We start from the raw sequence: 27,426 nt of genomic DNA, 5'->3' as shown, positions 1-27,426 counted from the left end.
AGAAATTCTTCGAGGACTTATGGACATAATGATTTGAAGAATAATGCACATATCCATAATCCTTAGATCTTCCCTACGAAACAGACGGGTTAGCATGATGATGTTCATATGAGGACTTTGATCCATATGAGGAATTTGGTCCGTATGAGGAATTTGATCTGGGGTTCCTATTCTTCACAGGTGGCGTCATGATGACATTCACCTGAAGATTTTCAAGGCATCTTTTGGGAACCCAGATTTTCTTCATCGGGGAGCCGTTCCTGCAGTTAGTGCCAACATATCTAGCAAATACTTCACCATTCTGATTTTTGAATAGCTTATATTTGGAGTCAATTGACTCATCATCAGAATGAGGAGATTCACATGCAAATCCAGATAAGTTAGATGGATCAACTGGAGGTCCCTTTGCAGCAACTCGTGTAGTTTTGGGGTACTGCTCAGGCTTCCAATATGTACCATCAGCATTGAGTTTTCTCTCAAAGGCGATACCCTCTTTCCTAGGGTTCCTGTTGAGGATCTGCTTTTTAAGCACATCACAAAGAGCCTGATGCCCTTTGAGGCTTTTGTACATGCCTATCGTGTACAATTCCTTTAGCCCTGCATTGTCAATGATACTAGCAATGTCCTCAGATGAGGAATTAGTGATAGCAGAGGCATGTGAAGAATTTGAAACATTAGCAGCATTTGAACATTTAGGTGAAGAATTAGCAGATTCACGTTCAATGCACTTCAAGCATGGTGGAATAAATTCTTCCTGAGATGCGCTGATTTGTTGAGCAAGTAATGAATCGTGCTCCTTCTGAAGATCTTCATAACTCACTTTTAGCTTCTCAAGGTCTTGCTTTCTTTGAAGAAATTCATAAGAAAGCTTCTCATGATCCGATAAGAGAGTGTTATGACGACTTTGAAGTTTGTCAAGCTTGGACTGAAGTCTCTGAAGATTTTCAGTCAAAGTTTCAGTGCGATCCATTTCTTCACCCAACATATCATCGCTCTTGTTTAGCATATAGTGAGCTTTTTCCAAAGCTCTTTGTTGTTTAGTAGCAAGGGAAGCAAGTTTGACATAGCTGGGTCCAAATTCATCACCAGATTCATCATCACTGGACTCGGATAGGTAACATTCAGTTACCTCAGCATCTTTTGCCATAAGGCATGATGCAGAAGATGATGATTCTGGTTTGAATGTCATCGTTTTGAGAGATTCCTTGAAGTCCTCAAACCAAGGATCATGACAGGTTCGATGACCTTCATAGACCTCAGAGAGACGGTCCCACATGAGCTTCGCATGATCGAGATGCATGATATTCCTGAACTGATTTTGTGACAGGCTGGAGCAGATGACATCCTTCGCCGTGAGGTTGAGAAGAGTATACTTGCGAATGTCATCAGCATCCGCCATCTCGCACATATCAGCCAGGCCAATCTCAGTGACGGTCCACAACTCGCTGTTCATCGCCATGAGGCGTTTCTTCATCATGGCCTTCCACTTGGGATACTCGTGACCGTCAAAGATGGGGCATGTCACCTTTGTCATACCTGCGGTCGACATAACTAAAACTCCAGGCGGTTAAACCAAAATCACACAGAACAAGGGAGTACCTTGCTCTGATACCAATTGAAAGTGCGTTATATCGACTAGAGGGGGGTGAATAGGCGATTTTTATGAAATTCTTCACTGAGGAATTTGCCGGTGAGGAAATTCCTTAGTGAAGAACTACTAGCAGCGGAATAAGTACTCAAAGGTAAACACAACAGAATACAAGCATAGTCATCATGATGAAATGAAGACAGGCACAGAGTATAGGAAGCGTAATCACAGGATAACACATGATGAAGACAAACAGACTGAAGAAATTGAACTGAGGAAATTGAGAAAGTCTTCAGTCAAAGTCTTCAAACACAGATATGAACAAACATACAGCACAGTTATGAGGAAATGAAAGAGTTGAGGAAATAGAACCAGTAAGCTCGGTGAAGACAATGATTTGGTAGACCAGTTCCAACTGTTGTCTCAGTTGTACGTCTGGTTGGAGCGGCTGAGTATTTAAACTCGAGGACACACAGTCCCGGACACCCAGTCAAGGACACTTAGTCCAAGACACCCAGTCCTCACCGTATTCTCCTTGAACTAAGGTCACATGGACCTCGTCCAATCACTCGTGGTAAGTCTTTAGGCAACTTCCAAAACCTTCACAAACTTGGTCACTCGGCGATCCACAATTCCTCTTGGATGCTCTAGACCATGACGCCTAACCGTCTAGAAGAAGCACAGTCTTCAAAGGTAACAAGCGTCGGATCCACTCAGGATCAATCTCTTCAGTGATGCTCAATCACTTGGGGTTTGTAGGTGTTTGGGTTTTGGGTTTTTGGTTTTTCCTCACTTGATGATTTTCGCTCAAAGTCCTCGGAGGATGGGTTGCTCTCAAATGACAAGTGTCAGTTTCTCTCGGAGGAGCCAACCAGCTAGTGGTTGTAGGGGGCGGCTATTTATAGCCTAGGGAGCAGCCCGACATGATAAGACATAAATGTCCTTCAATGATATGACTGTTAGGTGGATTGATATTTTGGGACAGCTGGCGCATAGCACAGCAACGGTCGGAATTTTGAGGAGCAAAATCCTCAGGGCTATCATGTTCCTCACTGCATAGGCAATCCGCACTGGCGAATTCCTAACTCCTCAGTTAGGACAAATTTCTCAGAGACCAGAAGAACTTCGTCTCTGTCACTGAAGAAATTGACTGAACTGTATGAGATTTCCAATGGCTTCACTCGAAGGGATTGGTAGGTGTAGAATTTTGAGTTGAGCATCACATGGAAATTTTTCCTTAGTATTTCCTCGACCCCCTTTAACAGTACGGTGTTTCCTATGACTCAAGAAAGAGAAAAACAAAACTATAAAAACAAAAGTCTTCAAGCTTCATATTCCTCGCATGAATATCAAGTCTTCGCGGACACACCAATTTCTTCACTTTCAAAGTCTTCATGAAAGTCTTCGGAAATACCAAAATCTTCAGTCGAAGATATTCATTTTTAGGGGTCGACTTTTTCTGTAAATATCAAACTCCTCATAGACTTATAGACTTGTGTACACTCACACACGCATTAGTACCTTAACCTATAAGTCTTCAATACACCAAAATCACTAAGGGGCACCAGATGCACTTACAGTAATACTAGCAACTTATAGTCGAAACCAGGTCGGGTCAATAAGCACCGGATTATAACTGATCATGTACTGACAACTTGTAGTTGAAAGCCAAGCCGGGTCAATAAACGCCGGTTTATCATAAGATATTATGAACCTCATCAAAGGAGAAACACCTTGGCAAATAAAAGCATAAAAAGAACATGTGAGGCTTTTCATGGGCTGCCAGGCCCAAAATCGAGGCTTTTCATGGGCTACCAGGCCACTGAGTTAAACCACTTTACAAAGCCTTTTAAGATGGACCTCACATTAACCAATCGTCGTTTTAACTTTGACAAGTTCAGGGTCTATGAGATTGACTTGTCAAACGTTCAGCGGGTCATACCAGGATTACCTGGATGGAGTGGCTTACTTAAAAAGGCAGGATAACCCGGGGTTTTAGGTGAATACACCTGGCTTCCAAGCCTGGCTTGATAGCCTATTACAAGGGTGCAGACTGTTTGTTCTTTGAGAAGCAAAGAGCCCCCGAGCAATATTTTGAGTTGTGCTCAGTGGGTGCCTATGTTTGAGTTGTGCGTTTGCAACACTCTCTTTGGCCCCCAAGTGATTTCCCTAGTGGCCTTACGCTGGTCAAGAGGTGTAGCTATGGTTCAAATACGACCGAGCCCCCAAGTGATTTCTCTGGTGGCCTTACGCCGATCAAGAGGTGTAGCTATGGTTCGAATACGACCAAGCCCCCAAGTGATTTTTTTATATATATGGCTTTATAAGCCGGGTCAATGGGAAATCAGAACTCCGTTTTATAAACAAAAGCCCCCATGTGATCAACAATATGATAAGCCAATAAGGCAGGATACCCATGTTTGAACTGTGCATCATGGCAACAGGTCCTCTTCGGCTACCTTTAACTTTTTGCAAGAGATAAATTCTTCTTGAACCGGTATTTTGAACCGGATATTGAGAGCATCAGAGCTTTGCAAGAGATAGTTTCCTCTTTAAACCGGATTTTAACCTGATACTAAGGGCTTCAGCGCTGTGTGGGAGACGGGATTTCCCTTAAACCGGACTATAAACCGGAAGCATCATTGTGAGCCGGAATATTTCTGACGGCCTTTAAATTCTCATCAATATAACAGTAGCCTCCGGGACCGGGTTATCTTTCCCTCCATCGTCCTAGGGTTCTTGAACTTGCTTAAACTGGCAAGATTTGCTGAGTCATGTCATCATAGCCTCCGAGTCTTAAGACGACTCGAGGAGTTGTCTTGAGATTCTCCGTAGTTGACCATAGCAGAAGGTATATATTATTGGTGTTGATAACGCGATGTGAACCCACAGAAGGTTGAGGTGACTGCGGTGGGTTATAAATGATCCCGTATGAACCGTGTCAGCAACTCGGCCACTGGTTCCTTCCAACTGGCTGTTTTGAAGTTTAACCAAACTATAGTGGCGGCGACTTGTGTGCCTGCCCATTGGGCCACCCAGTGCAGACGGCGGTTGATAGTATATGATAATTTGCCTTCATTTTTTTGAAAGAAAAACCGGGCTACCCAAGCTGTGACTTGCTCATACTCAATAAATAGCTCATGCAGACAGGTGCGGCCCGGTGTGTTGATGTAGACCAGGCCGCGAGAGACATACGGTAAAGACGACCGCAGCATCAGAGGCGGCTCTGACAGATGAGTCGGCTGCATCATTGTAAGCCGGTGCGAACGGGCGAGTTAACCACATCATGTTGATGGCGGCTTGCAGTTATATTCACCGAGCTTGATGGTGTGGTCAGATGCTACCGCATTATAATAGTAGTGCGAACTATACATCCATAATACGACCATAGCTTTTGCGATGAACAATTGCTCCTGCATAAATAAAATCTCAAGCCGGAGTAATTTGTTCCTTTAAAGAATAAAAATGTATCAATAAAAATTGATTGGGTAGATTTCACCTTGATATGTTAGGCCGAAAATTATCAGCCATGGTGTTGAAGATCACGGCGGTGAAGCTGAAACCAACCACGAGTAAGTCGGCCGCAGGAGCAAACAGATGAGCCAGCCGCGGCGTTGCAAGCCGGTGCGGACGGGGAGAGTCGGTCGCCGCGCTCTAAGCCGGCGCGGACGAGAGAGTCGGCCGCGGCGTTGTAAGCCGGCACAGACGGGCGAGTCGGCCATATGTTGATGTAGACTGGACTGCGGGGGACGGCGGCCTGTGCGCACTTATTGGGCAATTCGTGCAGTCCTGACGAGTTGATGCAGGCTGGACTGCGGGAACGGCGGCTTGCACACATATCTGTCGAGCAGTGTGGCATGGACGAATGCTAGTGCTTGCACTCCGTATCCACGGTATCATAGCATAAAAAATTTATCCTGCGTAGAAATATTTACAGTGCAAAGTAATTGTTTTTTGACAAAAACAATAAGTGTTAATAAAAGAAATTTAGATGAATATCATTTGATGTTTGTGAACGACAAATAATCTGTACATGGACACTGATTATCCTCTGTCTGATCTGATCTGATGTAGCCTTTGCCTCACGTAGCCTTCTCTTATCTTTCTTTTTTCTTTCTTCTGATTTTCATATGGGACGGAGAGTAACAGTACTTGGTTTCAACGACAATAATTCCATGGTCATGTCTATCCATTTCTAGGTCGCGGCCTTCTCTTAACTTTTTTTGCTCTTTCGGCTAATTAGTACTTTTTCGTGAATTAATAGTCCGATTGACTTTCCCAAAGCACTGAAGATTTATTTCTGTATCTTCATCGCGAGATTGAAGTCAATGTATTAAACCCTTCAAAAGTCGCGCAAAGAGCGGTCGCTCGCACGTGCCACATCTCACAGGTATGACAAAGAAAAAAGAAATTGATTGCTTTGTATCACTAGAAAGATAAAGGTCCTGATAACTGTCACACGTGTGGTGTATCGGATAGTTGTGCCACACGCCTCGTGTGGCATGGACAGCAATCAGCCCACACATCTACGTGTGGGCAAAACAACTAATGCCCACACACATCTTTTTTCCCCTCCTGAACCCTCTCATACGCGTGCGTGTGGGCGAAGTTGATAACGCCCACACGCCCGTATGTCAGGCCTCGTGCCCTTCTGGTCCCGCACGCGACGCGTGACACCCACCGCGCGCCCGCAGTTGCCATGGTCCAGACCCTCGTCCATGTTCGTTTATCTGCAGTTGCCATGTCGCTGAACTACGGTTGCCATGTCGGACAACTGTAGTTGCCATGGTTGCTCAACTGCAGTTGCCATGTATGGTCTGATCTAATGTAGTTGCCATGATTTCATAACTTTAGGAGTTGCCACATACTAACACTAGGCAGTTGAGAAAGTTGCCATGTGCTCACAAGCATGCTAGGGCAGTTGCCATGTAAAAAGGAAGAGTTGCCATCTACTTACGTGCACGTTAGGGCAGTTGCCATGTACGTGCACGTTGGGGCAGTTGCCATGTACAATACAAAAACACATGGCAACTCGGTAAAAGACAGTTGTCATCTGCTTACGTGCACACTAGGCAGTTGCCGTGTACCCTGCAAAAACACATGACAACTCGGATAAACAAAAAAAGTTGACACCTGCTTATAAAGCACACTAGAGGCAGTTGCCATGTGCACTGCAAAAACACATGGCAACTAGCAGCTTACATGTGGGAGAGGAGACGGGCGTGTGGTTGAGATGGCAAATGCCCACACACCAGCCCTTGTGCGTGACTGAAAACTGGTGTGTAGGTGAACTGCTAAACGCCCACACACCGGCTCCTCCGTGTGGTAAAACGGATGTATGGACGAACTATGTCACACACCACACACACGCCTTGTCCTACATGGCACAAAAAATCAGCCAGATTATATCAAGATTCGTGCATATAGTACTGGACGGTGATGGATGCGTGTGGTCGAGATGATGAACGCCCACACGCGTGGACGTTAACATTTCCTAAAGATAAAAAGAAAAGAGGAGCGACTGGTCGGGCGCGTTCCCTTCCTCACGAAACAACCTTCCCCTCTTCTCTCCTCGTTTCCTCTTCTTCGGGCGGACCTAGGATTGCCTCTGCCGCCGTCCGCACATCCCAGGCTCCCAGCTCCCTCGGCGCCCGCTCCTCCGTCGAGAGGACAGGAACATGGTGGCAGCGGCCGGTGGAGCGGGGGCGTCTGGGTCAACGAGACGTTGCAGTACGAGGTGAATCGGCGGCAAGCCCGGCGCTAGCGCTACGCGCCGCCTTTCCGACTCCTCACTCCGTCCTCGTCCACGGTGGCCGCTGCCACCCTCACTTGCGCTCGTGCCCTCTTCATCTCCGGCCGCGAGCTCCACCCCGTCCAGCCTCATCTCCCCAGATCTTCTTGGTTTTGGTCCGGGAGCATAGGGTGCGGATCAAAGCGTTGATGGACAGGTTCGTGAAGGAGCTGCAGAAGGCGCTGAACGTGGACATCCAGGATCGCATCATGAAGGAGCGGGAGATGCCAGCTACATTAGGAGCGCAAACGCGGGGTCGCCGAGAGGGAGGCCGTTTGGAAGACCGAGCTCTCCCGCCGCGAGGTAGTAATCGAAACCCGTCCATGTCTTACTGTCGTCTCCTTTTCTGTCAGACCGATTCATCTGCGTATTTATACCCTGGTGTTGATTCATATGATGGTGTCGATGGCATGATGCCTTCAGTAAGGGATCAGTTGCTGAATTCTGGTGCATTCCAAAGTATATATATTAAATTTACATTTCCACTACCAGTAAACCATGTTGTCGTCAATCTCTGATGTGTAGAGTTGACAGAGAAGATTCAGTGTTGTGATGGTCACACTCTTCTTGAATAATGTTTGTGCTGCACGGTCCTACTCCTTCTGGTGAAAGCATTTTTAGGACCTTCAGTGAGTTCTTCACTTTTTCTGTTAGCAGTGCTGAGATTTAGTGGGTTTAACTGATATTTGAAAAATGATCTTGATATAGTGAGTTTAACTGGTATTTGAAAAGTTTGAAGGGTTGACGGCTTCAGGCACAACATGCATTTTCTTGCTATGGTACAACCTGGGCTCAAAACATCATTTTCTGTCTAATGCTTCAATTAAACCTCTTTTTTAGCCTACTCTCTTAACCTCATTTCTTTAAACTCTCTTTTGAAATAGTTTCGAACTAATGATTCAAGAAAATTTCAAAACCTATTGCACTTGTTCAGTCCATAGATCAAACTTCACAAAACATAGACCTGAGACTAATCAACTCATAAGTTGCACGCTATCCTGCCTCCCCTCCCCTCGCGACCGCTCGCCACACAGCCTAATCGCCGGCCCTAACCCGGAAGGATTCCGCCCACGATTTTCTTTTCTGTAAAACGTTTGGCACCTGTGTTTTATAATTCCAGTGCCCAGCGGGTTCAATTTAAGGTACTCTTTAGATCTGAAGTTTGTACTGGAGTTGTTGTTGGTTCATTCATATTCGTTCAGTACTGCCTCTGAATTTTGGTTCTGCAAGTCTTTAGACCTCTTATCTTTGCTATGACTAGATTATAGGAGAATTTTCTGAAAAAATAGATAGAGAGGGTGTATATCTGATCCAGCAAGTTGCAGGATGATGCTGAGAGTTTTCAAACACCATTAGGTTATTAGCAATCCTTTGTCAATATTTGCCATTGTTGGATATTCACAGAAATTCAGGAATATATGTTGTCAAAAGATTTTAAACCCTTGGTCATCGGGCTGTGATCATATTATCCTTTGTTATCCGACTGGAGCTATTGTTGAATATTATTGACGAGTGTTTTGCTATTTTGGATTGTCTTCCAATATTTGTTGTTTGAGCTGTTGTGCTTGTTAGTGGAATGATATATAGAATTATGCTGATTGGGGGTGCATCCAGAGAACTGTATTCTAAAAGACTAAACACCTGGAAATTAGTATTGATGGAGACCATTTAATATTTGATATCTCTGTAGGGAGGTTGCTCTGAGGAGAACTGAATGGAGTTGCACCAACCAAAATGCTCAATTGGACACATGCTTCCAAACGTGTAAACAATAGTTGTATGACCCTCGATCGGTATCACGATCGTGAATCCTCTCTTGGACGTTGTTTCAAAAAAAATTTACAGAAGTCTTCGAACCTTTTTAGTAGGTGAATTTTGGAGTGAAACTCAATAAATATCTTGTTCTTTTAGCTATGTACTCAGTTGTATCTACTGATGATTCTTCCCCATTCAGTGAGAAGGCGTCCGGAAAGTAGGCAGTGGGAAATACAGTGAAGTCATAAGAGCGTTTAAATCACTAAAGTAGTGATCTAAACACTCTTATATTTCTTTACAGCAGGTAGTACTCGCCGGCTCACAAACACAAAGTAATGCGACTTACTTACTCATCTGCTTCTTACTCTAAACTATTGGGACTCACTAAAGAATTTGCAGCGACAACATATATGGTGATATCCAACGAAGCTTGTTTGGCTGCCTATTCTCGATTAATGCAGAGGCCCGAAGCCGAACTCATTCATGGTTCTATCTTTTAGATACATGATAGAGAATCAACAAATTCACTTTGATCTGTTTGATGCAGAGTGTACAGAAAGTGACTATTGACTGGTAGACTGTTGAATATACGTGCAAATACATATTTATATTGGATATTTTATTGCTTATATAGTAAGAAACAGATATTGTTATTGTCTGCCCACTAAGATCTCCAAACCACACCTTGTTGATGCATGTGAAGTTACATGTTAGTAGTTTCTTGGTTATTCCTTGGCTAATATGCTGGATTATTCTGCGTACATGTGTTATATCTTCTTACTTGCATGCTTGTTTGTCTTGACAGATGGCAACTTCTTTGGGGTTGTGTCAGCAAGCTTTAGGATAATTGCCATGAATGTCGTAGGATAATTGCCATGATTTAGCTTTAGACTCCCACATGTTTCTTGATCTGAGTGTATGCTCATGTGGTAGTTAATTATTTGGTTCCATGACGAGGAATATGGAGATCAAGTTGCACACTATCAAGAGGCCTTCTCCAGAGGTATTCTACAAGTTATCAGAATAGATTCTCTTCATTCCCTGTACCTTGCAGCATCTCCATCTAAGGCCGGAGTTCTGCACCTACCTACCTGTTGGTGTAATAAATTCCAACTATGAAACCAAGCATCAATTTATGTCCTACACATAGTGTTGGCAGTGTGTCATTGTTGGGTAGATGTTCAGTACTGCCTCTGTATTTTGGTTCTGCAAGTCTTTAGACCTCTTATCTTTGCTATATGACTAGATTCAAGGAGAATTTTCTGAAAAATTGGATAGAGTGGGTGTATATCTGATACACAGGATGACGCTGACAGTTTTCAAACACCAGTAGGTTATTAGCAATCCTTTGTCTAGGTTACAAATTTCGCCACTGGCAAGTCTGACAATTTTTTTTCCTTCCAACTGATGTCTGTTGTAATAAAAGATACTACACATTATGGATTTGTGTGAAAGTGAGTTGTTGCTCCCTGTTGTTTACCCCAACAAGGGTGAGGCTGGGGAAAACACATGCCTTTCTCTGTATTTTTAGTTAATGTGTTAACTTTTTTATTTGCAACTTAGATTGTCTGATGCATTTCGTCTCTGTACAATTAGTAAGATCTTCCTCGTCTTCCTTCCTCTCCTTCTCCACCTCTTAATTTCCAAGTGATTTCAGTGTGGTGTTACTTTTAGGTAAACCTAGAAACTTTGGGAACTTAAAAATTAGGCAAACCGTTCTTGCAAGAACAACAACTTTGTTGTTGACTAGATGCACTACGCCTTATTTATATGTGAGATCTGTAAATTGAGGTGTCTTGCCGTGGTGTTCAACTTCTTTACACAGTCTCTAGCTCGCTAGGCTGGGACTTGAACCACCATGCAATCTGAAGGAAGACTAGCAGTTGGAAGTTGTGTTAATTAATTAATATGTACTAACTTATATTTATGTGTTTTTAGAGTGGACGGTATGCTGTAATAGTTTGAACTGTTATCCTCCCAAAAAGAGACAAACCGTCGGATTGTTTTGCTATATAGTGTTGATGTCTCCTTAAAACAACCAAGGCTTCTTTTTCATCGGATATAGAACTGTGATTCTATAAATTATATTTATTACTATCTCTTTTTAAACAGAATGAATGCCATTTTCTATTTTCTTCCATTCAACACTGTAAATTTCCATCTTCTATGAGGAATCCATAACGTCATGCTAACAACTCTTAGTCTGCTATTAGTAGAAGACAAATGTGTGTAAACGTGTGAAAATGGTTGCATAGGACATGATGAGGTGATCAAGCAATACAAGTGCGCACAGATACGCCCCAAGAGGCACGCCGTGGGCGTGCCCCAGACCCTAGTATCCTTACATGCTGGCATATGTGTTCTCCGGACAGCGTTCCGCGGGTAGGTGATGCCGTGGCCTCTGGCCTGTTTGTGCTGGCCGGACCTGGCGACGTACGGCACCGATGTGGCGATGTTGGTGTGAGCTCTGTTGATATGACAGCCTTGATTTTTTCTTTATTGATCCAAGTAATGGTTCGTACTGTTACCCCAAGTTGTCAAGGAGTACTACTAATCTCATTTAAGATGTGCGTATATGCACCACCTTTCACTTGATTGATGCTCCATGGCTGAATTGTTTAATAGCAGTGGATTCCTGATTTGCCTCGTACTGGCACACTACAGCCACGAGGTGAGTCTGTGGTGGAGGTGCGCCTGGCGACTTAATTCTTGTACGGGTCGGTCCAGAGGGCCAGCATCTTCTGTGTGACCCTCGGCGGCTCGGCCCAGAGGAGAACAAGGTAAATCTAGTTTAACAAGATCAGACCAGACTGGTCCCTATGGTGCTCGGGGGTGACAGCAGTTCGCCTCAGATCTAATTTAATAATATTAGCCAACTCAGGATTTGCGGCTGCTGAGCGCTGCCCATGGTGCAGCAAAAAAGAGGCCAAAACGAGGTCCAGGTCGCTGTCGGTTTTGACTTCCATGTTTCCTCATCTCAAGCGTGGCTTGTATCTATTGATGTCTTTTTTGTCTGATCTCATCTCTTTTAGTCTTAGTCTTTGCTCCTGGCGCCTTGCAGCAGAACATCAAAATCGATTTGGTTTAGATTTCTTAATTGTACAGGGAACAAACGTTTACCGGTCTCGGCGGATCGGAGGACGGCGGCAGCAAACACACATAAGCCCAGCGATCCGGCTCTGCCCAAAGTTATTCTATGCCGGGTTATCCTGCGAGCCTCTTTTTCTTCTTCGTCTAATCAACCGCGAGCTTCTCAATTTTTATGAGAGATCCCTTCAAAAACTCAACACTACCGTGCGTGAGCCCCACAGTGGGCGTCAATTGTCGTGATTTTGTTACGGCAGATGTCCTTAGTGTCAGGATTTAGTCGCGAGGCCAACGCATCTATGTGTAGCTTGAGAGGGGTTGAGTGGAACGAGAGACGCGAGGTTTTACCCAGGTTCGACCCCTCACGGTGGAGGTAAAAGCCTACGTCCTGCTTCATTGATATTGATGATGATGATCACGATTACAAGGGAACTCTGTCTCAAGAGCTATTGAGTTTCTGTCTAACCCTAACTTATCAAAACATGTCCTCTTGGGGTGCCCTGCCTCTCCTTATATAAGTTAGAGGGGCGGGTTACATGTGGAGTCCTATTAGAATTAGGACTAGTCTACCTTCTAATACAAACCGGATACAAGTCCGGGTCTTAACTCCTTGTAAGGTAAATACTCCTCACGCCTTTCCTCTTAAACCGGCCCACCATTAACATAAACCGGCCTTCTGGGCCTTGGGCCTTGTCATCCGTCTGTCTCGCCTGCCAGGTTACCAGGGAGTCATAATGTTCAGTCAGGTTGCTTTGTAAACCGTTTGATCAGGGCGGGTCGCTAGTGAATCGCCAAACCGGGTCTCAAGTAAACCGTCAAGTCCGGCCGGATCATATTTTCGGCCGGGTCATATCGCGGGGTATATCCCCGACAACTTACGAAAGTGAGATCTGATAGATATAATAACATAAATATTTTTGATATTTTTGTGCTAAGCTAACGGATGGGTATGACAACACATGTCTATGGTTAGGAAACTTAACCATCTTTGATTAACGAGCTAGTCAAATAAAGGCATACTAAAGACACTCTGTTTGTCTATGTATTCACACAGGTATCAAGTTTCCGGTTAATACAATTCTAGCATGAATAATAAACATTTATTATGATATAAGGAAATATAAATAACAACTTTATTGTTGCCTCTAGGGCATATTTCCTTCAAATCCGACGTCTCCTTACCGGTCCCTCCACGTGCCGCCGGTCGGTTAAAGGCCACCCCGCTGCGGATCCGATCGGAGTTGGATCTGCAGTCATCGCCGCCACCATCTCCGCGCAGATCAGGCACCCCGTCGGATGGGGCGCTGCCACCGTCGCCGTCCATCTCAGGGTCTCCGCTCCACCGGCAGATGTCGCTTTGGCCACCGCCGCACGGCAAGGGATCGCCGCCCCAGCCGCCGCCTTCGGATCCCATGAGAAGGGCCACCCCTGCCGCCTCTGATGGATCTTGCCGCGTCCACCCACCCAGGTGCCTTCGGCGTCGGGCCCGCGGTCCTCGCCGGCGGCGGCGGCGGCAGAGGGAGGCGCGAGAGGAGGCTTGCGGCGCTAGGGTTTGGATGCCCCTGGCGTCGCCTAGGGGGAGGCGACGCGAGGGGCGAGGGGACGAGTAATTCCTGAGCTGTTTGGAAGTGTTTGCCGGGGTCTTTCTTTCGTGCTGCTACTGTAGGTCGGTTTTTTTTTTATTTTGCAGTAGCTCGTGCTTGGGATTGCAGCATCGAGCTCCATCAAGCATCAGCCTTGTAGCACTGGCATGTACCCTCACAACATTGCCACATGTCCTACAACACTAAGAGGTCATGAATGTAGAGTTGTGGGGTGATCTTGGAGCATTCATAAGTGGTACAAGGTAGATGCACGGGGTGTTGAAACCCTCAAGCCTCTATTACTTTGGCATGTCCATAGGCCACGAGAAAGTGGAAGAGGAAGAAGCAGCAACCTACGTGGGCGGAGGAAATGAGTGGACAGGAGACCTCTAGCCACATATAAGGATGTGTGCACGTTGAATGAAGTGACTGTACACGGGACATGTACCCAACGTTCGAGGTGGCCGACCCGAGACATTTAACGCCCAGCTGAATTAGATTGTTTCCTAACAATTTTGGGGCATGTTAGGTATCAACGGATCGGAGCCAGCCCTTGATCGGTTGCCTCCCATGCCATATGATCCATCTTAAATATGATATTCTAACCGTCTGACTATTGTTGTGCCAAAGTCTTGCGCGGAGCATTGTTTTAAACATTTGCAATACCGTCGCCACATTTTTCTTGTAAGGTATGTTTAATACAACAACAATAACAAAGCCTTTAGTTCCAAACAAGATAGAGTAGGTTAGAGATGAAACCCATAAGATCTCGCAACCGACTTATGGCTCTGACACATGGATAGCAAGCTTCCACGCATCCATGTCCATAGCTAGCTCTTTGGTGATACTCCAATCTTTCAGGTCTCTTTTAACGGACTCCTCCCATGTCAAATTTGGTCTACCCCGCCCTCTCTTAACATTCTCCGCACGCTTTAGATGTCCTCTATGCACTGGAGCTTCTGAAGACCTGCGCTGAATATGCCTAAACCATCTCAGACGATGTTGGACAAGCTTCTCCTCAATTGGTGCTACCCCAACTCTATCTCGTATATCATTATTCCGGATTCGATCCTTCCTCGTGTGGCCACACATCCATCTCAACATACGCATCTCCGCCACACCTAACTGTTGAACATGTCGTCTTTTAGTCGGCCAACACTCCGCGCCAATCAACATTGCGGGTCGAACCGCCGTCCTATAGAACTTGCCTTTTAGCTTTTGTAGCACTCTCTTGTCACAGAGAATGCCAGAAGCTTGGCGCCACTTCATCCATCCGGCTTTGATTCGATGGTTCACATCTTCATCAATACCCCCATCCTCCTGCAACATTGACCCCAAATATCGAAAGGTGTCCTTCCGAGGTACCACCTGGCCATCAAGTCTAACCTCCTCCTCCTCACACCTAGTAGTACTGAAACCACATATCATGTACTCGGTTTTAGTTCTACTAAGCCTAAACCCTTTCGATTCCAAGGTTTGTCTCCATAACTCTAACTTCCTATTTACCCCCGTCCAACTATCGTCAACTAGCACCACATCATCCGCAAAGAGCATACACCATGGGATATCTCCTTGTATATCCCTTGTGACCTCATCCATCACCAATGCAAAAAGATAAGGTCTCAAAGTTGACCCCTGATGCAGTCCTATCTTAATCGGGAAGTCATCGGTGTCGACATCACTTGTTCGAACACTTGTCACAATATTATCGTACATGTCCTTGATGAGGGTAATGTACTTTGCTAGGACTTTGTGTTTCTCCAATGCCCACCACATGACATTCCGCGGTATCTTATCATAGGCCTTCTCCAAGTCAATGAACGCCATATGCAGGTCCTTCTTTTACTCCCTATATCTCTTCATAAGTTGTCGTACCAAGAAAATGGCTTCCATGGTCGACCTCCCAGGCATGAAACCAAACTGATTTTTGGTCACGCTTGTCATTCTTCTTAAGCGGTGCTCAATGACTCTCTCACATAGCTTCATTGTATGGCTCATCAGCTTAATTCCATGGTAATTAGTACAACTCCGAATATCCCCCTTGTTTTTGAAGATTGGTACTAATATACTCCGTCTTCATTCTTCTGGCATCTTGTTTGCCCGAAAAATGAGGTTGAAAAGTTTGGTTAGCCATACTATCGCTATGTCCCCGAGACCTTTTCACACCTCAATGGGGATACAATCAGGGCCCATCGCCCTGCCTCCTTTCATCCTTTTTAAAGCCTCCTTCACCTCAGACTCCTGGATTCGCCGCACAAAACGCTTGCTGGTCTCATCAAAGGAGTCTCCCAGTTCAATGGTAGAACTCTCATTCTCCCCATTGAACAGCTTGTCGAAGTACTCCCACCATCTATACTTAATCTCCTTGTCTTTCACCAAGAGTTGGCCTGCTCCGTCTTTGATGTATTTGACTTGGCCAATATCCCTCGTCTTCCTCTCTCGGATCTTGGCCATCTTATAGATGTCCCTTTCACCTTCCTTCGTGCCTAACCGTTGGTAGAGGTCCTCATATGCCCGACCCCTTGCTTCACCAACAGCTCGCTTTGCGGCCTTCTTCGCCATCTTGTACTTCTCTATGTTGTATGCACTCCTATCCAGGTATAGGCGTCTGAAGCAATCTTTCTTCTCTTTAATCGCCTTCTGGACATCATCATTCCACCACCAGTTATCCTTATCTTCGCTTCTCCTTCCCCTGAACACTCCAAACTCCTCCGAGGCCACCTTACGAATGCAAGTCGCCATCTTCATCCACACATTGTCCGCATCCCCTCCTTCCTCCCAAGGGCCCTCCTTAATGACCCTCTCCTTGAACACCTGAGCTACCTCCCCCTTGAGCTTCCACCACTTCGTTCTAGCGACTTTGGCACGCTTATCCCGCTGGACACGAATCCGAAAGCGGAAGTCAACAACCACCAGCTAATGTTGGGGTACAACACTCTCTCCAGGTATCACCTTACAGTCTAGGCACGCACGCCTATCTTCTCTTCTCGAGAGGATGAAATCAATCTGGCTAGAGTGTTGGCCACTACTAAAAGTCACCAGATGTGATTCTCTCTTCCTAAAGAGGGTGTTAGCTACAATCATGTTGTAGGCTAGAGCAAAGCTTAAGACATCTTCTCCTTCTTGATTCCTGATGCCATAGCCAAAGCCCCCATGCGCCCCTTCAAAACCCGTGTTAGATGCACCCACGTGGGCATTGAGGTCTCCTCCTATGAAGAGCTTCTCACCAATCAGTACACTCCTAACCATGTCTTCCAGGACTTCCCAGAACTCTCTCTTGGTGTTCTCATTGTGGCCTACTTGCAGGGCATACGTACTGATAACATTGAGAACCAAGTCCTCAACTTCCAGCTTGACCAGGATAATCTGGTCCCCACGTCTCTTGACGTCTACCACTCCATACTTGAGGCTCTTGTTGATCAAGATGCCTACGCCATTTCTGTTCGCAGCCGTCCCCATGTACCACAGCTTGAAGCCGGTATCCTCCACCTCCTTCGCCTTCTGTCCTCTCCATTTGGTTTCTTGGACGCAAAGGATATCAACACCTCTCCTCACCGCTGCATCAACTAGCTCCCGAAGCTTCCCTGTGAGAGACCCTACGTTCCAACTACCTAAGTGAATCCTCCTAGGCTCGGCTAGCTTCCTTACCCTTCGCACTCGTCGAGTCAAATGCGAAGGCCCTTGCTCATTTTCCACTACATCCGGGCGCAGATGTAGCACGCCACTAAGGATGCGACTACCCGATCCTCGCTCACTTGCCACCGTATCTGGATCAAGATACGGCGCGCCACTTGGGGGGTTACGGCCCGGCCCTTCCCCATTTTCCACCACACCCGGGTTCCGATGTGGCGCGTCGCTAAGAGGGTTACGCCCCAACTAAAATATTTTGGGTTTCATCTCCATAAGAGTGGCTGAGTTTTTACGTTGACTCGCCAAGCCTATCACAACCCTCCTCCTTTACCCGGGCTTGGGACCGGCTATGTTGAGACAACATAGGCGGAGTTTATACATGCAAAAAAAAGTAGCAACATTTTAAACATTGTCCGCGACTTCAAAAAATGTTTGCAAATTTGATCCCCCGGCAGGCGCTTTTGGGCCGGCTCATATGAGGGGCAGGAGACTCCTATTTTTTGTTCTGTTTTGGTTTTTTGCTTCGGTAAAATTGTTTGGGATTTCAAAGTAATTATGAATTTTTTGAAATGTCCATGTACTTCCTCTAGTCCATATTAATTGTCGTTGACTTAATACAACTTTCTACTGAACTTGTTCTAAGTCAGCGACAATTAATAAGATCTAAGGGAGTACATGAAAAGATTATCACGAATTTGAAAAAATGTTGAGAAATTCAAATAAAACATGAATTTTACAAAAATGTTCGTGAATTCAAAAAATGCTCATAAAATCAAAAAAAGTTGCTGAATTCAAAAAATATTCATGAAGTGCAAAAAAGGATCGTGAATTCAAAATAATGTTCATGAATTTAGAAAAAATCACGAGTTCAAACATCTTTATGACTTTCAAGAAAATGTTCGTGAATTCAAAAAAATGTTAATGAAAGTTCAGAAAAATCCTGAGTTCAAACAATGTTCACTAATTTCAAAAATAATTGTAAATTTAAAAAATGGCCACGAATTCCAAAAATATTCACTAATTAAAATAATATTCATGGGTTTCAATAAATGTTTGTTAGTTTTAAAAATTACTACTTTCGAAATAATTTTCGTGAGTTTGGAAATTCCCGTAGGCCGCCACGGAGCACCAGAGTAATTGCGGATGGTGGCCACCTGTGGTCTATCGCCTCCACCATGCCCGTAGGCCGCCACGGAGCACCGGAGCAAGGCACGGCCACTACCAACTTCCTCCATGCCATTCCTAGCCATCACCGGTCGTCTCCTTGTTGAAATTGCAACAACAGAGTTGCAAACCGTGATGGCAAGTAATGGATGTTGCTACAACATGGGTCGGCAATGGTGGCGGTGTTTCTGCAACTTCATCTTCGTTGCAATTTTTTCTGCAACATCACATGTGTTGCAAAAGTTCCTTCCGCAACAATACCTATGTTGCAAAAAAGTGGAAAATTTCATTCCACAACAAGACCTCTGTTGCAGAAATATTCTGCAACAAGACCTCTGTTGCAATGACGGAGGTGTTGCTCGACCGCTTGATGCCCCAGATCTAACGGCTCGTGACCCGCCTCCCTTGCTTGACAAGTGTAGATATAGGGAAATGATTCTAATGTTTCAAAAAGTCCGTCTGCAACGACACACATGTTTCAAAAAAGTTAATGCGAAAAAATCTACAACGAAATATCTGTTGCAGAAGTTTCCGCAACAAGAGATATGTGCAAACGATTCCGCAACATTGCCTTTGTTGCAATTATGAGGAAAGAGCCGGGCCGATGGATGCGCCAGATCAAACGGCTGTAAAGGTGGTGGATCTTTGAAAATAATCCGCCGGCGGACGCGTAGCGTCGCCCTTTTTTAAATCACGAACATATTTTGAATTGGTAGAGCAAATTTCGAAATAGAGAACAATTCTAAAAATCCCAACAAAATTGAAAAGCGAACAAATTTTGAATAAGTGACCAAAAATTTGGAAACGAGGACATTTTTTAATTTGCGATCAAGTTTTAAATATAAGAACATTTTTTGAAATGCCAGTCATTATTTGAAAATTTCTGATAAATTTGAACAAAAACATTCTGAACAATTTCTAAAATAAAAATGCATTTTTTTGAATTTATGAACATTTTTTGAAAAAAGACGACCATTTTTCTAAAATTTGAAAAAAAATTAAAAGCACAAACATTTTTTAAGGTTTGAAACAATTTTTAAAACATGAATTCTTTAGAAAAATAAATAAACTTGAAACATAAAAAGAAACGGAAAAAGAAAGGGAAAAGCTCACTTTCAACCGGCTGATGCGTGCGTGAGTGTCCGCCACTTGCGTAGCCGTTAGATTAATCCTGATCAAGCAGCCACGCTGGCCATAAGGCACTCCCGCGCGACGAGTCATTTTCTTGCAATAAGGGTCTTGTTTTAATAGATTTATGCAAGGCAAAACTAGTTTCAGAAAGAAAGAAAAAATATTCGGTGGTGAAGGTTTTTTTTTCTGCAACTAGGGTCTTGTTTCAAAAGATTTCTGCAACATATCTTTTGTTTCAGAAAGAAAAAGAAATGTTTCGGTTGTGTAGGTTTTTTTTCCTGCAACAAGGGGCTTGTTTCAGAATCATAGCCCAAGTTGTAGCGCCGCAGGAGCGCGCGACATTAGAGAGTGAATGGTTAGACATTGCAACACGAGGCATGTTTCAGAAACATAGCTCCGGTTGCAGAAAACACTGAAGAAGCGTCGTGTGTGAGAGGTCGCCGCCATCGTGCTCGATTAGAGCTAGCAGCTACTCGCGGGACTGATACGGAGGAGGAGCAGCAACTCCGGCAAGCACGGCAAGGACTAGTTCCCCGGCATGCGCGCCGGCGGCAGCCGCTGCGCTGGACGGAGCTATGAAAGGACGACGGAGAAGGGATTCTGTTTCCGAAACTGAGAGGCTGTTGCAGGAAGTAGAGAGATGGTCACACGCGTGTGATGGTTAGATCAAACGGCTGTCAGGGCGCTCATCCGACGATGCTCCATGCGGCGGATGTTTCTAATACATCCGCCGGAAGACGCGTAGCGACGCCCAAAAAGAAACAGAAAAGGAAAAGAAAAGAAAAAATAAACAGAAAAAAGGAAAAAGGAAAAAAAAGAAACAGGAAAACCGGTTCCCAAAACGAAAAAAACCGGCCTGGAAATTCTGAAGGTTCCCAAAATCGAAAAACGCTGCAACCTGTTACTGGGCCCGGCCCAGGTCATCGCTCGATCGTCACTTCTGTTAATGAGCCGGGCCCAGGTCATCGCTCGATCGTGACCTCTTTTCTAAGGGTCGACATTTTGACGCAGTGTGCGTGAAATTCCAGTTACTACTACCGTTACTACTACCGATATCAGCATTTCAAACAACACGCCAATCAACATCGGCTAGTTAAAAGTTAGCGAAGTTAGTTCTCAACCAGCGAGGCAATCAAGGACTCGCGAACATCACATCGACCAATAGGAAAAAGACAAATCACCAAAACAAGAACATAGTTCGTGCTATAATACCACAACCGGTAACCGCTAGATAAACACACGCCTGCCATGTCTTACATGTTCTCAAACAAAAGGCTAGCACATTCTTAACACTAGAAACTCACATCAGACATACAAATTCCGCAAAACCTGGATGCGGGTAATGCCAGGACCAACAGCCCGAACAGAGGGAACTCAAAATCTGACCCCGCCAGGGCAGCATAAGGTTACAGGGCGGAGCTGACTAGAATTTACCGCCTGCGCATTCCCCTGCCGCCTCGGCCACGCATTCCCCCTCCACCACGGCCGCCCATCGCAGCAGCATCGCCTTGCGCGCTCTCCGACTAAGGCATGGCACAAAAAAAATGTCAGTTAGGTAAATGCGATGTAAAATGTACACAAACCAAAAGAACATGATGCTGAGAGATATTAACTATGTGCTGAAAAGTTATTGCTCAAAAGTGCAATCCAGACGTAGCCAATACAAGAACTGAACACAAGTACCAAAAGGTAAAAACAGGCATTAGAGCACAATAGATTAGGACAAGGCCACCATGATCATTAGTCGTGCCATATAAAGACCAATCATATGATCTCACTCGACTTCTCAGAGCTTAATCGATTTGGTAGTACCACTAAGACGGTAAATGGAGGTTTAGATATAAGATCCTTTAATCCCTAACTGGAATGCATTTATATTATCGTTTTTCCTTAAAATCAGCTTAGTCTCCTCAGCACAAGGGTACTTTAGTACACAAGATGAACATGTTAGGCAGCATACAAAGTGAACTGGCAAAGAATAATGAGGGCTGCAACTCCAGATACAACAGAAAATATTCTGTGGGCTTCACTAATGCCCACTAGGTATTTACAGCTCTTACCTTTGGGTTTTTCACTGTTTCGTCAACACTCAGAATAAGGCAGGCAGCTTCGGTTGCTGCATTAATTGCATTGATCTGAACAAAAAAACCGAGGTTGTCAACATCAAGTTAGCATAAGAATATCAGGATACAGAAATGCTAAAGAACCAAAAGGAAAAGCCCAATTACCTTCACGACTGCAGGTTCCCACACAAAGTTAGCGAAGGAATCCGCAATTCCACCGGTGTTGATGTCAACACCATAATTAGCACCACCATCTGGTACATCATAAAATTGCATTAGACAATAGACACTTTGCCGGTTCACAACTTTGTAGATAACAGTACAAGCAACTCATAACAATGATAAAGAGAACAAACCAGCTGCATGCTTCTGTCTGAGCTTATTGAGCACATCAGTTGCGTCAAATCCAGCATTATCACAAAGTTGCCTAGGAATAACCTGCGTAAGTTTGTTTAAAATGAGCAGATGTAACACAGGCAGGAACATACAATTAAACATGACCTACAGTTCAAGGTATATTGACGCAAAGTTAGATTGCTTCGTTTCTGTGTCAGCATAGGCCAAACGAACAACAGCTAGCAAAAGTTAGCAAATAACAGCTCATGAGAAGTTCTTTTCAGAAAAATGTGTCATATACATTTCCGTCAGTTACACGTTCTTGCATCCGGAAGGCCATGGATGACTCAAACTTCCTAGCTTATGGCGTTTTTGGTGTGACATGCAAGATGGTGAGCACACCATCATGCCCTAACTGCAAACATGGGCCACTTCTTTGGCTGGGGGAATGTAACGGGTTGGCCCATCACCACTTCACCACTTATAAGAAGCAAAAACTATCCCCGGTTGAGGTGATCCCTCAAACCAAAAACCATCATTATTTGTTAATTACTATATTTAAGTATCTCCTGCAACTTATTATGGCCTCTTCATATCAAGCAGATTGTTGGCAAAATCTAAATGTGAAATAACCTGCTATACAACACAAGTCAACCGAGATCTAGCAATGGAAATTTTCAACAATGGCGTGTGGTACACAGCATAAATTTACCAAAGTAGAATGTTATGGCCTCCAGAAACAGACAAAAAAGGACCAATTCTAGCTTATCCTTGAGCACAAACACAATTCAGGAAAGAACAAAACAGAAGAGAGGAGCCACGAAGATTTACCTCAAGGGCTTTAGCAAATGAATTTACAAAAACCTGAGACTTTCCAGCTATGTTCCGTGCATGCAGGCGGAGATACTTGCTTATCTCCATCTACAAGAAATAAACAAAATCAGCTTAAAGTTGTATGACAGGTTGAATTATTTTAGCTTGATTAGTTACTTTGTGAACATACATCAATGGCACCACCACCAGGCACAACTGTTGAATTCCTAACAGCTCTCCTCACAATCATGATGGCATCATGGAGACTTCTTTCAGCTTCCTCTATGAACTAGAACAGCGGAAAATAGCTTAGTTATAGTTACCTTCAGTTTATGAACTTGATTAAAAAGAGGTTATATGATATTGATAGAAGACCTGGTCAGCACCACCACGAAGAACAATAGTTGCTGTCTGACCAGAAGGGCAGCCACTAAATATGTTGAACCTTTCATTGCCTACTTGCTTTTCCTCAAAAACCTCACATGTGCCAAGGACCTTCAACCAAAATAATAATGATAAACATTATCAGCTTTCATGCCAGCAACTGACATAATCCGAACATGCTCAATATCCAACAGGCACCAAAACAATCCACAAATAGGTATGTACCTCATCAATGACATTGTTGACAGAAGTTTGAACAGTTCCACCTGTAGCTGAGCTTAGGCGTTGTAAATCCTCTTCTGTGACGCGACCAGCACAGAAAATGTCTCTATCCGCAAAATACTGTAAAAAGGAAAGTGAACTTAGTTAGGCTACAAAATGTTGCACAATAGCTGAAAAACGTGACAAGATGAGCATACCTGTGTTGCAAGATCACCAATAGCTAGCCGTGACAGAACTATTTTTGCACCACTTTGAACACACTTGTCCAGCTTGTCATAAATAATGTTCCATTCAGCATCAACAATTGATTGGTACTGCAGAGGGTCTGATAATCTGCAGATAAAGGGGAAACAAAAGGCAACATAAGTACATATGGAGAACACATACAACAAACACGCTTGAATGAAGCTATCTACCTGATCTCTGCGTTTTCTTTCTCAGACTTCAACTCTAGCTCAATGTTCAACAAAAGAATCTTTGGATTCAGGAATTTCTTTGGTTGTTGCTCAAATCCAGCATAGGAAAATGTCTTCTTGAAAGCAACGCCATTGACAAGGAAGGAATCCCTCATGGTACCTCCAGGAACCTAATTCAACCAATGTATCACAATGACAAGCTTTAATATCTTGTAGCAAGAAACCAATTCAGTGTTATACACTAATGTCATTTCTAGCATGTTGGAAGACTGAAGTATGGATGAGTAGAAGAAAAGCATATATCCTACCAAAGTGACAATTGCTGGAAATTACCTTCTTAATTCCAATAAGGTTAAGTCTGTCATCATGACCAATAGCAAGGACAGCATCCACAACCATAGAAGCAAAGAACTCCTTCTCTCCGCTTATCAATTTTGATGAGAGTGTTGTGGCAGCACACTTGGCTAACAATGATTTCTTCTCTTCCAGGCTTTTTCCTTCTATGCTGACTGCGAGCTCTTTAACCCTTTCAATCGCCTGATGCAAATTTCAGGTTAACAGAATCAGCTTCAGAGTTTACAGGCAAGTCAAAGTTCGGCCATTCAAAAGATAGAAAATTAATGGTGGTCACGGACCATGTTGCCAGCGCTCCTATAACTACGGATTATATTATGACAATGCACTCCATCCTCCACGTAAGGTTTAGCTTCCTTCATGAATTCTGCAGCAAGAAGCACCACTGTAGTTGTGCCATCACCAACCTGAAGTAAACAATAAAACTGATGTTACTAAAACGGCCCAACAAGAAAATAAAGGCTAAAACTAATAGGTCACTCAGATAGTGCTGTGGTAGAAATTAAGACCAGCGGTAAAAAGCAACTGCTGCGGTTCATGACACTTTCACTTCTTACTACCAAGTAATTAACCACCAATTCTAAAAAATGCACTCATTGCAAGAAAGGCATAACCTGAAAACTGGAAATAGATTCGCTGGTAGGAAAGTCAGAAAGCAATTCCTTGTAGTTCACAGCTAATTTCTAGTTAACAGGGAAGCAATTGAACATCAGAGAAGATAAAATCAAAACAAACAAGTACACAGATTGCAATATAAAGTACATCCATGCAAATATACAACATGAGAAATGTTGATCGAACCAAAGCTAAAAATAACCTTTTGTGTGGACAAATTTTGAGTTCAAACAGCAGATATCAGTATGTCACCCAGTGGCGGCATCAGATGCCCATAATCAATAGTTTGAGCTGGGTATTTCACATCTTCCAGGTGGATATCAGGGTTCATCCGTGGGATAACTGTGAGCTGAATGACGGGGGATAATAGTTTTAGTCAGTCCCCAGATCAAAGAGGAGACCATTGCATTTTAACGAATTTACTCTAGTCGGATTAATAACACTGGCAATGCTGCAAAGGATTTATTTAGAGTTCCATTTGCAAACAAGAAAACACGCTTTGGTACAATAACAAGATCAAACTACAGTCTACAGAGCAGCCGTATGCACGTAATAGACTCGATTTATCTAAGGCACGAACAGCGTTAAGCCCCAATGCACCAGAAATGCATCAAGGAGAGGACACTGAGGGCGTTATTTCTGTGACAACAACAGCGAGTAACAACAGTACAGCAGGCAGACGGATGGATACCTCGGAGTCCTGAGACTTGGCGATGTCGACGAGGATCTTGGCGGCGGGGTGCACGATGTCGAGGAGGCGCATGATGGTGGCGCCGTCGTTGGAGATGGTGGTGCCCTTGTCGTCGTGGATGAGCTTGTCCATCCCGCGGGGGCCCAGGGTGGTCCGCACCGTGTCGGCCACCGCCGTGCACGCGCTGATGTTGCTGACCACCTGCGCGCGGCCCTGCGACGTGTCCGTCCCCTCCTTGAGCAGGATGATCTGCGGTTGCTGCGGAAAACGGAAACCCCACGGGAACGGGTCAGAGCCATGGATCGATCCCAAGCTTGCTTGCTTGCGAGAGAGGGGGAGGCGGCGGCGCGGCGCGGCGCGGATGGATCAGGGTTCCGCGGGGGAGGAGCTTACCATCATCGACGACATGGCTGGTGGCTGCGCGGAGGCGGAGCTAGGGTTTGGAGTGGGGCGAGAGATCTGGGCGGCGCGAGAAGAAAGAGGCCGAGAGGGAAGGGGGGAGGAGGGAAAAGGGTTTTGCGGTTTAGGTTGCGAGGTCCGTCTGAAAGCCCACGAAGCAAACACAGCCGAGCCTTCTAGTACTCGCTCCTGCCCTGATGTGAGCCCTTGATTTTACTGCTTTCAGCGGCCTCGATGAGGCCACGTCATTTCGTATGACAACTTTCGCTGTGTCATTTTTCATGCTACATAAAGTGGACAGTGGTATCTCCAACCCACCAGGGTTCAAATCCTGGTACTCGCATTATTCCTGAATTTATTTCAGGATTTCCGGCGATGCGCTTTCAGTGGGAGGAGACGTTTCCGTCGACGACGAGGCGCCTACGGTGACTTCGTAAATCTCAAGATAATATGCCGGCTCAGTCTCTCGGAGGTGCTCATAGGGATAGGGTGTGTGTGTGTGCGTTCATAAGGGTGAGTGCATGTGCGTGTATATGAGCGCTTGTGTCTGTACTGATGCTCAAAAAAAATGCTCTAGTCACAAGAACAATACAGTAATTTAGCATTTTGAATAAGATGTGCAGCATGCATTTTCAATATTTTTTGGTAGTGATAATTTTCTGAATCATTTATCTCCTTTGAAACTTGTCACAAACAGGCACACGTACTATTCCTTTGACAGGTATACGGTTTTTTTCTCCAACCCTATATGTAAGGGCTTTCTAATTAAGAGAACATCACATGGAAATCAATTTTCGGTGAAAAATCGATGAAAACCACGTGAAAACGATGTTTTAAGGTTAAAAAAACTCAAAGGTATACAGGATGTTAAGAGTGATATGTTCTATTAGCATCTGGAATTTTGAAGATAAGACGCATTACCACTTACGAGCTATGAAAAGAACAAATTCTGCAATGAATAATGACTGGTGATGTGTTTGAACTTGAAATTTCGCATGGCAATAGAACATCACCCTCTTAACATCCTGTTTTTTAGATTTTTTTCTATAAACTTTCAAGTTGGGGCAATTTCATTTCTCCCCCTAACTTGAGCCACCACCTGGCATTGCCCCTAATTTTCTGGTATGCTCAAAAACACCCCTCTTCCGTCTGTGTCCCTTACACAAATCCCCCTCCGGGTCCTCCGTCAGGTCAATGAGGTTTGACTGGTATATGGGCGTCTTTTGGACATTTTAGCCCCTGGTTCTTACATGTGGGCCCAGTGTCTTATCCCCGCACTCTGTTTCTTCCACCTCTTAGAAGCGCCAGGAACAGGGTGGAAGGCAATTCACTGGCGGCGCACTTGGAGCTCGGGGAGTGAGGCCACGCTCTGGAGCTCGTGGATGTGCACCTCTGGCATGTCGT

General features: G+C 44.6%; 1 protein-coding gene and 1 long non-coding RNA gene across 3 annotated transcripts; one reads left to right on the top strand and one right to left on the bottom strand.

Annotated features, from left to right (window-relative positions):
- The first annotated feature begins 7,106 nt into the window (after positions 1 to 7,106).
- On the top strand, positions 7,107 to 10,300 carry LOC125514408 (uncharacterized). Of its 2 annotated transcripts, XR_015607518.1 has the most exons (3): positions 7,109 to 7,682; positions 9,070 to 9,247; positions 9,334 to 10,300. It is a non-coding gene; the product is annotated as an uncharacterized LOC125514408 (long non-coding RNA). The 2 variants fall into 2 exon arrangements; XR_007286429.2 differs by having other exon boundaries at positions 7,107 to 7,682; positions 9,070 to 10,300.
- A 10,591-nt stretch (positions 10,301 to 20,891) lies between these two features.
- LOC125513258 (TCP-1/cpn60 chaperonin family protein) lies at positions 20,892 to 26,184 on the bottom strand. The gene is made up of 14 exons (XM_048678325.2): positions 26,017 to 26,184; positions 25,624 to 25,881; positions 24,599 to 24,724; positions 24,297 to 24,500; positions 23,964 to 24,133; positions 23,745 to 23,880; positions 23,551 to 23,667; positions 23,317 to 23,436; positions 23,132 to 23,230; positions 22,960 to 23,049; positions 22,149 to 22,230; positions 21,958 to 22,046; positions 21,790 to 21,864; positions 20,892 to 21,252 (listed from the first exon to the last, which is right to left on the bottom strand). Exons 1-14 carry the CDS (start codon positions 26,029 to 26,031, stop codon positions 21,160 to 21,162), a joined length of 1,674 nt encoding a protein of 557 aa, XP_048534282.1. The 5' UTR covers positions 26,032 to 26,184; the 3' UTR covers positions 20,892 to 21,159.
- Between the last annotated feature and the right edge of the window lie 1,242 nt (positions 26,185 to 27,426).

This window comes from Triticum urartu, chromosome 6A, assembly GCF_056163025.1.
Source record: "Triticum urartu cultivar PI428250 chromosome 6A, HENAU_Tu73, whole genome shotgun sequence".
Taxonomy (NCBI): domain Eukaryota; kingdom Viridiplantae; phylum Streptophyta; class Magnoliopsida; order Poales; family Poaceae; genus Triticum; species Triticum urartu.
This window is presented reverse-complemented; position numbering and strand designations above follow the sequence as displayed.